The following is a 14,493-nucleotide window of genomic DNA, read 5'->3' on the forward strand; positions in this document are numbered from 1 at the left end:
ATATATATATATATATATATATATATATATATATATATATATACACATATATACATATATATTCTGTCTGTAATTCAAGAACGATGACACACAATTTGCTCAACGATTGTAAACGAAATCCCCTTTTGCCGTATAAAAAGGGTGAAGACAAGTGGTTCAGCGCATCGCCCCGGAATCAAAGAACACCAACTGGACTACTACACCAGTTTTTCATATTCATAACGATAAAGCTCAATTGCGTTTATTTGCTCGAAGTGGAAGCAACTATAGTTTACTACTCCGAGTCCATGCGTCGAACCACCATAATGAAAAGAAAATCCTCGGATGTGTTCAGACTGATCCTGTGGACACACACGCGAGAGGTTCTGTTTAGATAGACGATAAGATGTCCCCTTCCACGGTTTTACAGCGATTTTAAGTAGTGTTCGAGAAACGTTGCACAATTTTTACGGACTGTCGTACACCGCCGTGATAGTCAAGTTCGTCGATGCCACGCTGTCGGGCGAACCGTAGCTAGGCGAAAGTATATTTACAGAAGACTGTTACTAGCAGTCGTTGGTTCGGGATGAATCATCCACGATCCAGTTCCGTCGACCTTGAAGCTTCAAATGGGGCCCGAACGACTGAGAAAACGGGAGAAGCTGAAGAGAAGCGTTCGAGGGCCACGAAACGATGATATATATATATGTATATTATCGGATTCCCCTTCAAGATAATTGTTGACGATGATGATCTTCGCTGTTATACTAACTTTCGTCCTTTTAATCTTAAAACATGTAACATGTATACATTCACGCGAGTCGATCGAGAAGCGTCCCCTCGGATAGAGGTTGGATCCCGAGTTTAGATAGAGAGAACGTATCTCCCACGACCCTGACAATCGTTCCTTTTTTTTGATCGATTTTTCGCGACTATTGCGCGCGTATATATATACATATATATATATATATATAAATAAATAACTATTGTATTTCGGTAGTTCGATCACCATGTCCAGTCGGACCTTGCGAAGTGAATACACTCACATACACACACACACACACACACACACACTGGGATGTACGGCGTCCACCTCAATTGTCTGTTGATATAATTGTTCCGGGTGCTTTATACGATCGAGAATGGGGATGTACATTTTGTGTTTTTATTACACTTTATTATTATTTGATTTCAACGTTTTGTCATGTATTGTGTCCGGTAATAAACGGCAAAGTGATATAAATAGAAGGGAATTGTGCCAGAGTTGTCGAGGTCTCGGTGGCGGAGCGCGTAGAGTCCTCGACTACTACGGAAACGACTAGGGTTCGAATCTCCGAGGGGCCCCCTTTTAAAAATTCGCGGATTTTTCTTTCGTTTATATTAGTGGGCTGACTCTAATTGATTAAAATTAGTGTTAATATATGGTATATATCATAAAATTGAGAAAACAAAAATTGTCCGTACATCCCCGTTCGAAAGAAAAGTAAAAATAATTTGGAAACTTCTTTAGGAATTTAATATTGCGAATGCGCTGGTATTTGAGCCACTCACGCGCGCGTCTGTCTGTTAGTAGTGGTGTGAAGTTCTTCCTAACAAAAGAGTGGTGGTTCCATTCGAAAAGGTAGAAAATGGAGGAAAAATACGCGGTAGGATAAGGGATGACAAAAAGAACGAGGCTGGGGGATATTTAATAATATTTATTGAGAGTACTTGAGAATTTAATTAGTACTTAAGTTTAGACGACTTAATCAGTAATTAAGGTCTTTCGAAATAATTCCTGCAGAATATATTATTGTATTCGAGGTTACGAGGCGAAACTCGTGGCGTTCTTCTCGTGGGAAATATAGAAAATAATACGATACCGTTTTCTTGGTAATTACAATTCACACTTATCCAAGGGAAACCAAAGTAAAACATACGAATATTGTAATTCGATCATAAGAAAAGAAAAAGCACAATTTATATATTTGTTACAAACACGAATGGAAGGTTTTCTCGTTTTCGTTGAACGGGAGGGAGAACGACGCGAGTGTCGCTCAGAGCGAAGTTTAGAATCACCACGCATATTGTAAATAAGCCCCGAAGAATTCTAATTTTAACGTGTTAAGTAGTAACAGAGAAACCGTTAAAGTTTAACGGATCGAAAGATCGTTGCGAAATGGTTAAATCCCGAAGTCCAGTAGTGCTAACCGATGGCTGTGATACGGATAAGGAATACAAAAACGTACACGAGAGAACGAACAAACAAAAAAAAAAACATACGAGAATAATAATGATAATAAAGAGAACAAAAAAATAACACAATCTAACCAGAAGTAAAACATCGGTGCGAATCGAACGGGGGGAAGAGAAAACTTGCGGCGAGTTCTCTTGTTCCTCGATCTGTCTTTCTCCCACTTTCTCTTCCTCTCTCGCTGTTTCTCTCGATGTCAGAGTGGTAGCATCGAAGGTTCGAGGGCGACGACGACGTGATTGAGACCGCAAGGATCTTGAAGAAAGAGTGACGCTTGAAAGTCCCGCTCGTAAAATAATGCCCGCGACATTCCCAATAATACATTCATCGTGACTTCGTCTCTTCTCTTCGGAGAATTAATGCAAAAGAAGTCAGTGTACATTTATTAGGAAGAGCAAAAAAGAATGAAACGAAAGATTCTACGATCCACGTTTTATTGTAAATCGATCCACCAAGGTAGTGAGATCTATACCCGGTTACGCGAGCCACGACGCACTCGCGATAAGTGGAGTGAGCCCGGAAGTCGTGGAATCTTCGACCATGTTGACACCTGGATCTCTGGATCCCTGGGCCGTTCAGCTGCTTTCAAGTCTTCCTAGATCATTAGATCGGTAACCATCTCGCAATTATCCGTGTCTTTCGTTCATCTAGATCTCAAGATCTTTGGATTTATAGGATGCTTAGCTTTCCACGTTTCCTGGATCCTAGATCATTGTAGATCAGATCTTGGGAGTTCCTTAGATCCTAGATTATTATAGATTAGGTCTCCTTGGGAGTTCCTTCGATCCTAAATCATTATAGACCATCCTAGATTATTATACATCAGGTCTTGGCACTTCCTTAGATCGTAGATCATCCTAGATTATTAAACTGTCTGAATTACCTATGTCTCTGGATCATCTAGATCTCTATTTCTTTGGATTCCTGGATCATCTGGATTTCCCAGGCGATCTAGACGCCCAGGAGTGGTTATTCCCCGCCTTCCTGGCTATCTCGTATAGTTGTAAAGAGATGTATACATGCACACGCACTAGACCGCCACGCGCATACACAGAACACTGTTACATCGATATTATTAGAAGAATACGACTATGATATACGGTAGATTAAAAACACGCGAGTTTTCGTGCGAAAGAACGTTTGCATCCGAGAATACGCGTTGAACACTTTTTGAACACAAATCACCCGAGAACACAGTCGCCCTTTTGTACTGATGATTTTTCAGAAGACACTCATCAACCTAACATATTCTGTCCACTTGTTTTTTCTTTTAAAAAAAAATCAGGAATCTGGATGTTTCCTCACACCAGCAAACCGAACACAAAAAACAAACTGAAACGTTTCTCCACGAGGGGACTGCGGATTTTTTTTTTCACGTGATTATGAACATATACAGATGTGGTTCTTTACTGCATCGAAGTAGTTCCGCCAGCTGTCATATAAAATAAGAAGAAAATCGATACTAACATTTATCGAACTTCAATATCCTCAGTCAACTCGTGGGTACCAGCTTTTACGTTGTCTCTACAAATTCCCGCGCGAAAATGGGTCGAAGGACAGATCCGTTAAATGCTCCTCGCGAACCGCAGAAAATCATCAGGACAAAACGCAGTCCGAGACCAGAGAGAGAGAGAGAGAGAGAGAGAGAGAGAGTAACCAGCGTGTTCCGACAACTCGTTCTTTTAACCTTCCAACATAGATAGAGGATACTTAGCGCCACGGACGAGCTCGTAACGGAATGGGAGATTCGAATTTACAAATTCCAATAAACGGAATTCTGTTTCGTATTCCATCGTCCAGACTACACTGATCTCTCGATGGATGCGCCACGAGCATTATTCCCACCACTGGGAGAGTCCCCCTGTGGAATCAATCAAAACAGAGTAAACAATTTTAGGAGGAGCTTGAAAACCTTTCTGCCTTGTCACGAATGCTTCGAAGTGGACTCGAGTACGCCGCACTCATCGAGACATTACTGTATTTCTAAATTGCTTTCATTCACTTCACAGTATACTACACAGATACACGAATAATTTCGAAATCAGTCGAAAAACACAAGTCCCGTTCCCCCAAACGCTACACGTTCAATGTCAAAAAAAAACCGAAACAAAATTCCAGTTCCGAATGCTACACGTTCAATGTCAAAAAGAAATCCCAGTTCCGAATGTTACACATTCAAAGCGAAGAAAATCGAGAAATTCCGTTCCGCTGAGTTCATCCGCGACGAAGCTTCACACACACACACACACACACACACACACACACACACAAAACCTTTCTAATCCTCGTTGCTACCGGTCACACGGGTCCGCGTGATGATGCTGTGTAGTCGCTCTCGTTAAATTTGATTAAAACAACTAGAAACTGAAAAGCCGTCTGTCCATTTTATTCAACGCACCACCTGTCCACCTATTTCTCAGCTGTGCCTATCTTCTCTCCTTAACAATCGTAAGAAACGATCATTTGCTAACATTCCTGGAGTTTTTCAGGTGGTGGAGGGGGCGGCGGAGGTGGCGTCGGCGGCGGAGGAGGAAGAGGACGAGGGATCAGCGGCGGTCCACCTGGAATGGGCGGAATGGGAATCGGCAGCGGCGGCGGCGGCGGCGGCGGTGGTCCAGGTATGCTCGGTAGAGCAGGTGGATTCGGACCCCGCGGAGGTGGTCCCCACGGCGGATTTCTCGGCGGCAGCGGTGGTCCCGGTGCCATGAGGATGGAGAAGATACACCCGCATCGTTTCAACCCGATAGGGATGGGGGGCGGTTACGTGCAGTCGCATTTCTGGTGACCTAGCGTCGAGCAGCCAGCAGCCACCAAGACACCATCATCGGCCACGTACCTTTCTTCGTCTGAACGGAGACAAAAAACCGGCGACGACTGTCGTCGTTCGTAATCGCTGTCGCCCCCCGTGCGAGCGAGCGAGCGATCGTGAGGCGACGTTATGCATACGGAGCCCCTGTGTGATCTAGGATCACAGAAAAAAAAAGAACACACTAAACATACCGAGAAGGATCGTCTCAAGCAACCCCCGGAGGGAAGGATGATGATGATGGACTACGACGACGACAGCGGCCCGAGGAGGAGTAGAGTCGTCGAGAACGACCGGCTCGGCGTGTACAGCTTTACGAACGACGGCGTACTGACTGACAACCGAGTGTAAATTATTCTGCGCGTATAATAGTATTTAATGTTTCTACGTGCCTGTACCAAAGCTCGCAACACCTAGTATTGTACGTCCAGCGATGGGCAGATTCCCTCCTTTAGATGCATGTGTCTTTTTTATTAGAGCGCTTCGGATATTGTATTCAAGGCGGGCCCCTCCGGGGAGGATCTTGAAAGTTCTTGGTTTTTGTAACATTGACGCGCTGGAAATGTAATCTCTGGGGCTTTCAAGATTCTTTCTGGCCAATATGTACAGGATGAGTCGATAGGAACTGTTATCTGTAACAAGTCGTTACCTATTGATTGTAGCAGAAAACGTTTTTTTGATACAACCAATAGGTAATGAGTTATTTTCAATAGCAGTTCTTATTTACTCACCCTGTATATACGTATCTGGGTAGCCTGAAAGTCTTGAAACTCATTAGGAAGTAACAGGCAATAGTTATATATAGTCTCACCGACTACGATTGTCTCTTCACCCGTAAGTTATTGTACTTCTTTATCTATGTGGTTCAGTCATTCTTCTCTCACACTGTCGATGTCACTCTTTCACTAGAATATACTTCAAGACTTTCAGCGCAATACAGTGTACAGTAAACTCGCGTTAAAGTACCGGTTCGGGGCTCTCTAGGCGGGTTTTTCCTGGAAACGCTACTTTAACGTGAGCCAATGGGCACACAGGATCTCGTGGCAGTTCGGCCAATCCACCAATTGGACCAGAACTTTGTTTACAGATGGCGACCGATAGTTGGTTGTGCGCACGTTTGTGAGTAATGCGTGTGAGCTGGTTCTACCGCTAGTTTAACGCGAGTCTACTGTAGTGGAAGACACATACATACACACACACACACACACACACACACAGTCTGTATTAAATTCTCAGGGGGCGATTCGAAGCGCCGTCTCTCGAGAGCCCATCGTTGCGCGTCTCCACGTCGCTTTTTTTAATCGTTAACACGTTCGACTCCCTTGTCTAGCTTTAACACCGCCGTTCCAATTTGCGCGTGAAACTACTTCGTAGCGCTCGCGATTCCGCCGACCATATTAATAATGCTCGTCGATTAATAATGACGAAGGTACAAAAATGTTCTGCGGGTCACCGAGAACATGGCCACCTGTTGTTAGGTCGAATATAGCGCCGGGCCCCCGCCTCGGTGACCGGAACTACCCCGCGAAATCAATTCTGTCCGCCGCGCGACATATTCTGGGAACGATGGTCCCTTGAAAAATCTGTCTGCTCTTTTTTTAGAGATAGCGTGTGCGCTTTAATGGGGCGCCACTAACGTTTATAAATGCTCAGGACACTTATAAAAGGAAATGCAACTGAGGTACAGTGATCCCTCGATGAATGCGACACCAGCAACGGCGTTATTCGTTAATTAAAACAAAGTAGAGGCTCGGCTTTAGGCAGAAAAAGCAAATTTATGCTCCGAAATGGAACCGAGTACGTCGCACTCTTTAAGACATTACTGTATTCGGGACAATTACCACGCGAGGCATCCAGAACACTTGTGAAAGTAAATTCCATTAAGGTATTAGGGAAAATTATTGAGCACCCGAAGCAAAGATATTGTTTAGAGGATATTAATGCCACGTAATAACAATTGCCGGGGAATAGAAAATTTTGTATGAAACTTAACGTGTTCTTTATAGAGGAATGTGTACGAAATATGTACGAGTGTCCTGTTTGGTACTTGTGAACGTCACTGGGCAGTTCTCAGTTCGAACTCTGTCGCGACACTGTTTCAAACCTCTTCACGATCGCTCGAGAAGACACCAGGAGCCTTGGAAGTTCGTGTTTCCTGAGAGTTTCGGGGGTTCTTAATTGGGTAGGGGGTGGGAAAGGGGGGCACGTTGACCGGCGGAAGCTGAGAGTTCTACGCGTTGTTGTACATTTCCTTTTTAATGGTTCTAACTTGAAACTTTATCGAATGTTTAATGTTAAGAGAGAGAGAGAGAGAGTGTGTGTGTGTGAGTATGTTTGTGTGTGTATGTATGTATGTATGTATGTATGTATGTATGTATGTATGTATGTATGCATGTATGTAAAAGACGGAGAGAAAGAATTTTATCGGAGTCAGCGTGCAAGGAGACCGCGTTCCCCAATACACGGCGTTGGGGCACCGATGGTCCAAGAGAAAAAGATAAATTCCAAAAGAGACACGAAAAAATAAAAATAGACGGAAATTTCTTACCAACTAGAATTCACGTGGTAACTTTTTTAACTGCTTAGCATTTTAAACGATTATTATAATATTAGTGTACTTAAAAAAGAACCGGAACGGAGCTTTTTATTAACGGACCGTCGGATGTGTCGAAACCGCCGTGTAATATGTGTACATAGACTGCAAGAAGAAAAAAATAACGGAAACATGCTATTACATCGCGGTACGTCGTAGAAGAAAAATGAGACTGACTTTTTATAGGGGGATAAATTTTAACGCGCGCGCGAAACACCACTCTCGCGTGTTGTCCGATTCGTGAGTCGTGTTTATGGTACTTTTTAAAAAGGGAAGAAAACAAAAACCAGATATCGAAATTGCCTTATTATATTATATATTAAACGTGTATACGTGTCGTGTGTACATCTCGTTAGACTGCGGATGTTTATTGTTCAACTGGTTGAAAAAGAAAAGTAATTCGAATTCGAACATTGCAAGCAAAGCATAATATTCGTACACACTCCGTTGATTCAAGGGGAGACGTTCAATTTCGTATTTTCACCCTGTGATTCTGAGATTCTCAGGGCTTGGTTTGCATATAAACATCCGTACTCTATGGAATTATATATATATATAAATAATTGTATCGCGGAGCTGTAAGCACGCCGCGGCGTTTCCTTTTTATCAAATTGAATCGCGAGTCGTCGTTTAATTGTCCGGAGGAATGATAACCAGGTGTCCGTTCGGGTACGAAAACCTGCGCCTGTATTAATTCTCCTTTCAACTTTATTTCTTCTTCTTCTTCTTCTTCTTCTTCGTTAACGACATTCTTCGTACGGTACCCCGCCTCTCGAGAGATAATTCTAGTTCTAAGGGTCTAATTGTTTAAGACGAAAAATAAATATCTGCAAACCGAGTCGCGCGTTTTGCCCTTTTCGCCGATGCGTGAACGCACGCACACGTTCGCTGTCTTATTGAGGAACTTGTAAAAATCTATTTTACATTTTCTGTAAAGATTTTTAGAGTGTATAGGGTAGGGATGGTGTGAAAAATCACCAGTAGTGATTTATCACAATGATCGTGATTCTTTATCTTTAAGAAGAAAAACTTATTGACTGTAAAAATGAGTTTTAAAATAGCAGTTCACGCGATCTCTAAATTCGTTGGAACACAAAAGGACTCAGTAAGACAGCAAGCGTGTCGAGTCAGTCGAGATAGATTCAGGGGTAGAGGTTAAGAAAATGTGTTTAAAGATCAAATTTGCGTGTAAACGGATTTATTGCAGTCGCACCGAGGCACGACTTACCCTTGTGTACAGAACAGATGAAAAAGAAGTGTAATACAGTCGTTAGGTCCAGCGATGTCTTTGCTCCGGTTACGGTATTGCCCTTCAAAAGGCAGCTTGCGTTGCAAAGAAAGCAAAGTTGCCCGATGATGAGCCGCAACGTAGCCAGATTGAAAGTTTCTACTAGCCCTCCCGTCTTCCAAAATGGTCTTCGCTGTAACTGCTGCTGCAACATTGTCGTCCAGTCCTCCAAACAGGGGGGCATGGTTATGCACACACACCATCACCACGACAAGGGACACACGGTGTGGCTGGGACAAGAAACGTTTTCCGTTTGACGATTCTTGAGCTTCGTTCAGAAACTTTATATAACAGCCTCGGTTCTCCACCCACAGGAAACTCTCTGCGGTCTAGAGATTAGCCGGGCGAGCCTCGCGAAGAGAGGAAACAGGAAGGGGCGGATAGCTGCTGCTGCTGGTGCACCGACCGAGATATCACCTTTATAAATTTGGCTTTAAGAATCACGGTCCAGAGATAGAGAGATCTTCTCCTTCTCCGAGAATTCTTGGACACACACAGAGACCCCCAAAGGTACACACCAAAGTCCTACTTCCATCCTTTTATCGAAACTCCTGAATGTATCACATTACTACACATAATTAACCTGGAATTTTTAGGGTTAGTACAGTTTTCGTTGGAGCAATCTGAAGAAACTCTTTAAGGCACTTCTTTCTCTGAGAATTCCTGGACAGACATACAGAGACCTTTAAAGGAGACCTACTTCCATCCTTTTATTAGAAACTCCTGAATGTGATGATACTTCATCTGCAATTTTTAGGATCCGTACAGTTTTTATTACACCATTCGCGATGAGGAAGTATTTAAGAGAGGAAGTGATGTAGAGAATCTTTCCGATTCGTTAGACGGGATCGTCTTCATCCCTCCACCGGGCCCCAAGTGTTTTTCCTCCCCTCTTTCTTGGCCCGAATCCCCCTCTGGGGCTTGCGTGTGGAAAGCTGCCGTTCGAGGCCCCTTTAGAAATGCAGCCTGACGTCAAGTGAAACGCGCGCGAACATCTGCTGCACGCATGGTGAACGAGGATGTCTTCGAGTTTCACGGTATTTTGTGTGTCGAGAAGCTTCGTCCTACTCAACTTATTAAGATTCGTTATACTATATGCAAGATTTTCAAACTATTCACTTTGTTTTTTAGTAATAAGAAGTAGACATATCGGAAGAAGTAGTTGGCGGATGTTGACTATCAGAAGAACGGGGAAGAGTTTGCAAATTACTTGTTTCTTTTCTGTTAAACTTATTCCTGCATCGTGACTACAGTCTTCAGAATATGCGGAAAGAAGAAGACATACAGGATTTCAATAACCACACAGGAGATAGATTCCGGAAGCGTCTCAGCGTGGAGTAGATATTAATTTTAAGGAGATCGATTGGTTCTAATGCCCATAGTACATGAATCATCACAGAGGACTGTCTTTCTCGCCAGGGAGACAAGAATAGATCGCGATGATCAACATCATTCATGTTACACAACGCGTTCCTGAAATTTATTCAGTGACCTCGGACACAGGACCCACCTGGTCTGTCTTTCTAGATCTCCGATAACAGTCTCCAGCTGCTTGAAAGTTCGCAACGAATAAATGAATATCGCGACGGGGAAAGAAAACCGTGGCGACGGAAGACAGAACTGTGACTTACGATATCTCGATCGACGCAGTGGAAAAACAAGCCAAATAGGATCATTCGGGATTTTTTTGTACAAGTTAACCCCTTCCCCTATGATTTTCTTGATGTCCGCAGTTTCCAGAATGACTTCATCATTAATAATTCCCCAGAAACAAAAAGAATTCGTCTACTTATCGCAATTGTCCATTTACTCTAAAAGTTAAATATTAATATCAGCAAACTAGTATTTCACATTGACTGAAAGATGGTGAATAATATTTCTGTTTGTTGAATCCATTTTGATATCGTCAGCACGAGGTCTGACTCGATGTTATAAGGCAAGGGGTTAACCGAGTCTTGCAGCCATGCGGTCGCCAAAACGCTTTGAAGACTCTCCTCGCCACCGCCGGCTAGAGAATCTCTCCCACTTAATGTTATATTGTGTTATGTGTGACCCACCGATGAGTCACACGCTGCAGTTGATTTTTCGTCGCTTGGATCAACGAGCTAGCGTCGATGCACGCCGCGCTTGTACGCACGCGATATTGGGGTCACTTTTTCAACGGGTGCGTTTCATTCTACGAGCCACGCCGCCACCAATATAAATCCTTGCATTTATGTACCTCAATCAATCGTCTGAGAATATAAGAATACAGTAAATTCTCGATGAGTGTTCGAATGTTCCTGAACACTGAACATTTCATAAATTAATGGCCATGTGCAGCTGAAAGAAATATCATTGGCTCCAGCATTCCAAACCGTATCATTGTCAGTGTCAAGGAGCCTTCGAACACTCTTCAAGGATTTACTGTATATTTGATACTGTTTTTTTACACGGAATGAAATTCTCATTTATAAAGAATTATTGAAGTATGAGATCCGAAACTAGTCAGACACAGTTATAACGAATTCAAGTCCGACAGTTTTCAGGAGCCTTGACCCGTCCAGGAAGTTAATTCGCGTAGCAATTAATGATACAGCGACAGCTGCTGTATCCGGCATGGGTTTCAATGACAACAATCGAAGCAATCGGTCCAACAGCTGCGGTAGAATGACCAAACCCAAATACACTTTGGATCGCGTTAATTGGAATTGTATTCTATGGAGCGAGTTAAGTTTTCAATTTCAAGCATGACAGAAAGAGATTTCAGACGGTCGGTTCTGATGAGATAGCGCGCGTACACCACCGTTACAGATATTCGTTTTACCCGATAGATCGGCTCGTTTCCGCCCAGCCGCGATATTCACCGAGACCCAGGAAAATCGTGCGGCTTTGTACCAGATAACCAAGTAGCGTTTTCCCCTTTTTTCTCTCATGGAACGTCGATTCCGCTTCCACGGAGATACGGTGCGTGTCGAAGATATGTTATAATCTATATTATAACGATAAATATTGTTTAGAGTCGTAAATGCAGATGGATTGTAACGTTGAAGCGTACACTACACTTGTTTGGTTTTTAGATTTGGACACACGTTTAACGCGCGAAAAATCAAACGCAAACGGATCTCCGCGACCAACCCCCTGTGAGATCTCGAGGGCGACTGAACAACACTGAACTTGATTCGCGGGGCAACCCGAGGGGGGAGCAGGGAGGATTCCGAGAGAAAGAGAGAAACACGTGGTGCGCGCTTGATGAAGAGGGGACCCCACACTCGGATGGATAAGATGTGTGTGTGGAGAACGACTGGGCTCTCCACCACATGGAGCCATGAACGGGGATATTCGACCCGAGAAATCTGAAATCTAAACTCTGGGCCTCCTTTGACACTCCGTAAACATTCCCTGATAACCAGTTGTGCACAAGTTGCAAGAAAATTGCCAGAAAATCATGACAAAAGTTGTCTAGAAAACCACAGCCATATCTGTTTCCGCATTTCATTTGGGTTTTGCCGGCAACGCCAGCTGACAGAATGGTGAAGCAAATTGGCAGAAAGTCTTGCAACATTACCAAGGTTTGCACAAGCTAATTTGTTGCATATGTTGCTGGTCGTGTATGGCAAATCTTGCACCAAACTTGTAGTCATAACTTTAACAGGCATTGGACAAAATTTGGCTTTGTAGGTTTGGCCGACTGGGTTGTCAGAGAGGTTGTTGAGAGAGCACTGTTTAAGATAACGTGCGCGCATCGTGTGTTATTCAGAACTGATAAGTAGACTACGGATGCTGACAGACATTGATTTCCTTTATGAAGAACAGATTTGCTCCACTGTATTTTGTACACAAAATTCATTGTAAATTGTACGCTAATTCTGTTTAGAAATATTTCGTGGGACATTTAAATGGAACACCTAAATATCTACGTTATTATTAGTCGTATAAAAGAATTCCAGAGGATAAAGTTCCACTGTCTCAAATGGCTAATACTAATAATACTAATAATAACGTAGACATTAAGGTGTTCCCATTTAAATGCCGCACCCTGTATATACAATAAGAATTGTTTTTCTAACTGAGAGAGTAATTTCCGAGAACAATAAGTAGGTATATTTCATGTTGCATCAGAACAGACAGATTTTTTCAGAATTAAGTGTATTATCAGTACAAAATAGATCAAACACACAAATTATGGGTAATATTGTAAATGAAATGGACAGCTTTTTTCTGAATCGTTGATAAAGTGAATACAATTTCAGGTTTAAGAAGAGGAATCCTCGACTTGCCCCGCATTAATGATCCGTCTCCGAGGAAGCCTCCGAGTGATCGATAATCCACAAGGCCTAGACATTCGTTTCTACATGGATCGAAAAGCGTTATCGCTGATCTGGAGGTTAGGTCCGGAAAGAAAAGCATTGCCACCAGAGAGGGGAAAAAAAGGCCAGAGATAAATTCAACGTTGGAGTAGGAGGAGGTGGTGGTGGTAGCCGGGGGGAATGGGAAAGGGTCAGAGGGCACTGTCCCGAGGCGAGGGGGCAGAGCCAGGGCCACAGAAAAATTTGCATTTCCTGTTCACGATGAATAATGCCGGGTGGAGGAACCGCGACGTCGTCGAATTAACTCACCGATCCCCGGAATTTCCGCCTGATACCCACTGCACTATCGTTCTGTTACACGCGCGTGACTCCTGAAAAGAGAGACCATGTTGAGGAGAGAGATCTTTTCATCATTGGAAAGAATACCTTGTCGCCGGTGGTTTTTCAACTTTACCATAAAAGGGAATTTAAAAATAATTTTTTTGTTCACAAGCATATGTAGCATATGTAGAACAGCATATGTAGAAACGCGCTGTCGGTATTTCCAGAGGATCAAGGGGAGAGTGTATATGTATATGTATGTATTTACCGTCCTCGAGCGTTGCATCAAGGGTGGTTTCAGTAGGGTTGAATGGAGGAGAAAAAAGAAGCAGGGAGGGTGAAGAAATGTTTGTGGGAAAAGGTATTCCTCCAGGCTTGGGGTTGTTGACCATACAGACCTACTTATACGCAAGGGTCTTTGTAGGGGCTTTTGTGACCCCCAGGTGTATATGCAACACGTGGCTTGAAAGTTTGGAGGGGAAGTTTCTTTCGTTTGTCTTTCAGTGTGGACGTGTACCGCAGCAACGCGTTGTGCTCCAGAAAATCTTGATAGCAGGAGCTGCTGCAGCACGTTTCATTGCGATTTGATCAATGAAAATCGTTGAGAAATCATGATGCTGTTTAACAATTGTTGCTGGTTTAAGGAAGTCACGTAACGTTCAATCAAAGGAAAGGAAATTAGCGACTGGTTGGAGAATAATTGGAAGAAAATAGATGACCCGAGGGATAGGACGTAGTTTGAATGGCGTAACGACCGCGGTTACTCGGCAGAGAAACGGGACGCACACTTGTCCCCGAACAAAAAACCACGTGGAAACATCTGCAGCATCGGAAACGGGCCTACGGTGGTCCGTACAAAAACTGTATATGTAGCGTATATGCGTGGGAGCAGGATTTTCTGTCCATCTACACCGTGTTTTCTCTAGGAACGACGATAACATTTGAACCACTATACCTAAAGAAAAACACGATATGCACCCAGAT

At 43.2% G+C, this 14,493-nt stretch overlaps 1 protein-coding gene across 2 annotated transcripts in view; it reads left to right on the plus strand.

Moving 5' to 3' along the window:
- The window catches only part of LOC107189503 (sex-lethal homolog), a 13,047-nt gene extending 7,599 nt beyond the window's left edge, over window positions 1-5,448 (plus strand). For both annotated transcript variants that reach the window (XM_015578042.1, XM_015578043.1), the window contains exon 6: window positions 4,702-5,448. In XM_015578042.1, coding sequence (XP_015433528.1) covers window positions 4,702-4,997 — 296 coding nt within the window. In that variant the 3' untranslated portion in view covers window positions 4,998-5,448. The remainder of the gene's footprint in view (window positions 1-4,701) is intronic.
- Window positions 5,449-14,493: the final 9,045 nt, after the last annotated feature.

Source organism: Dufourea novaeangliae, unplaced genomic scaffold (assembly GCF_001272555.1).
Source record: "Dufourea novaeangliae isolate 0120121106 unplaced genomic scaffold, ASM127255v1 scaffold163, whole genome shotgun sequence".
NCBI lineage: Eukaryota > Metazoa > Arthropoda > Insecta > Hymenoptera > Halictidae > Dufourea > Dufourea novaeangliae.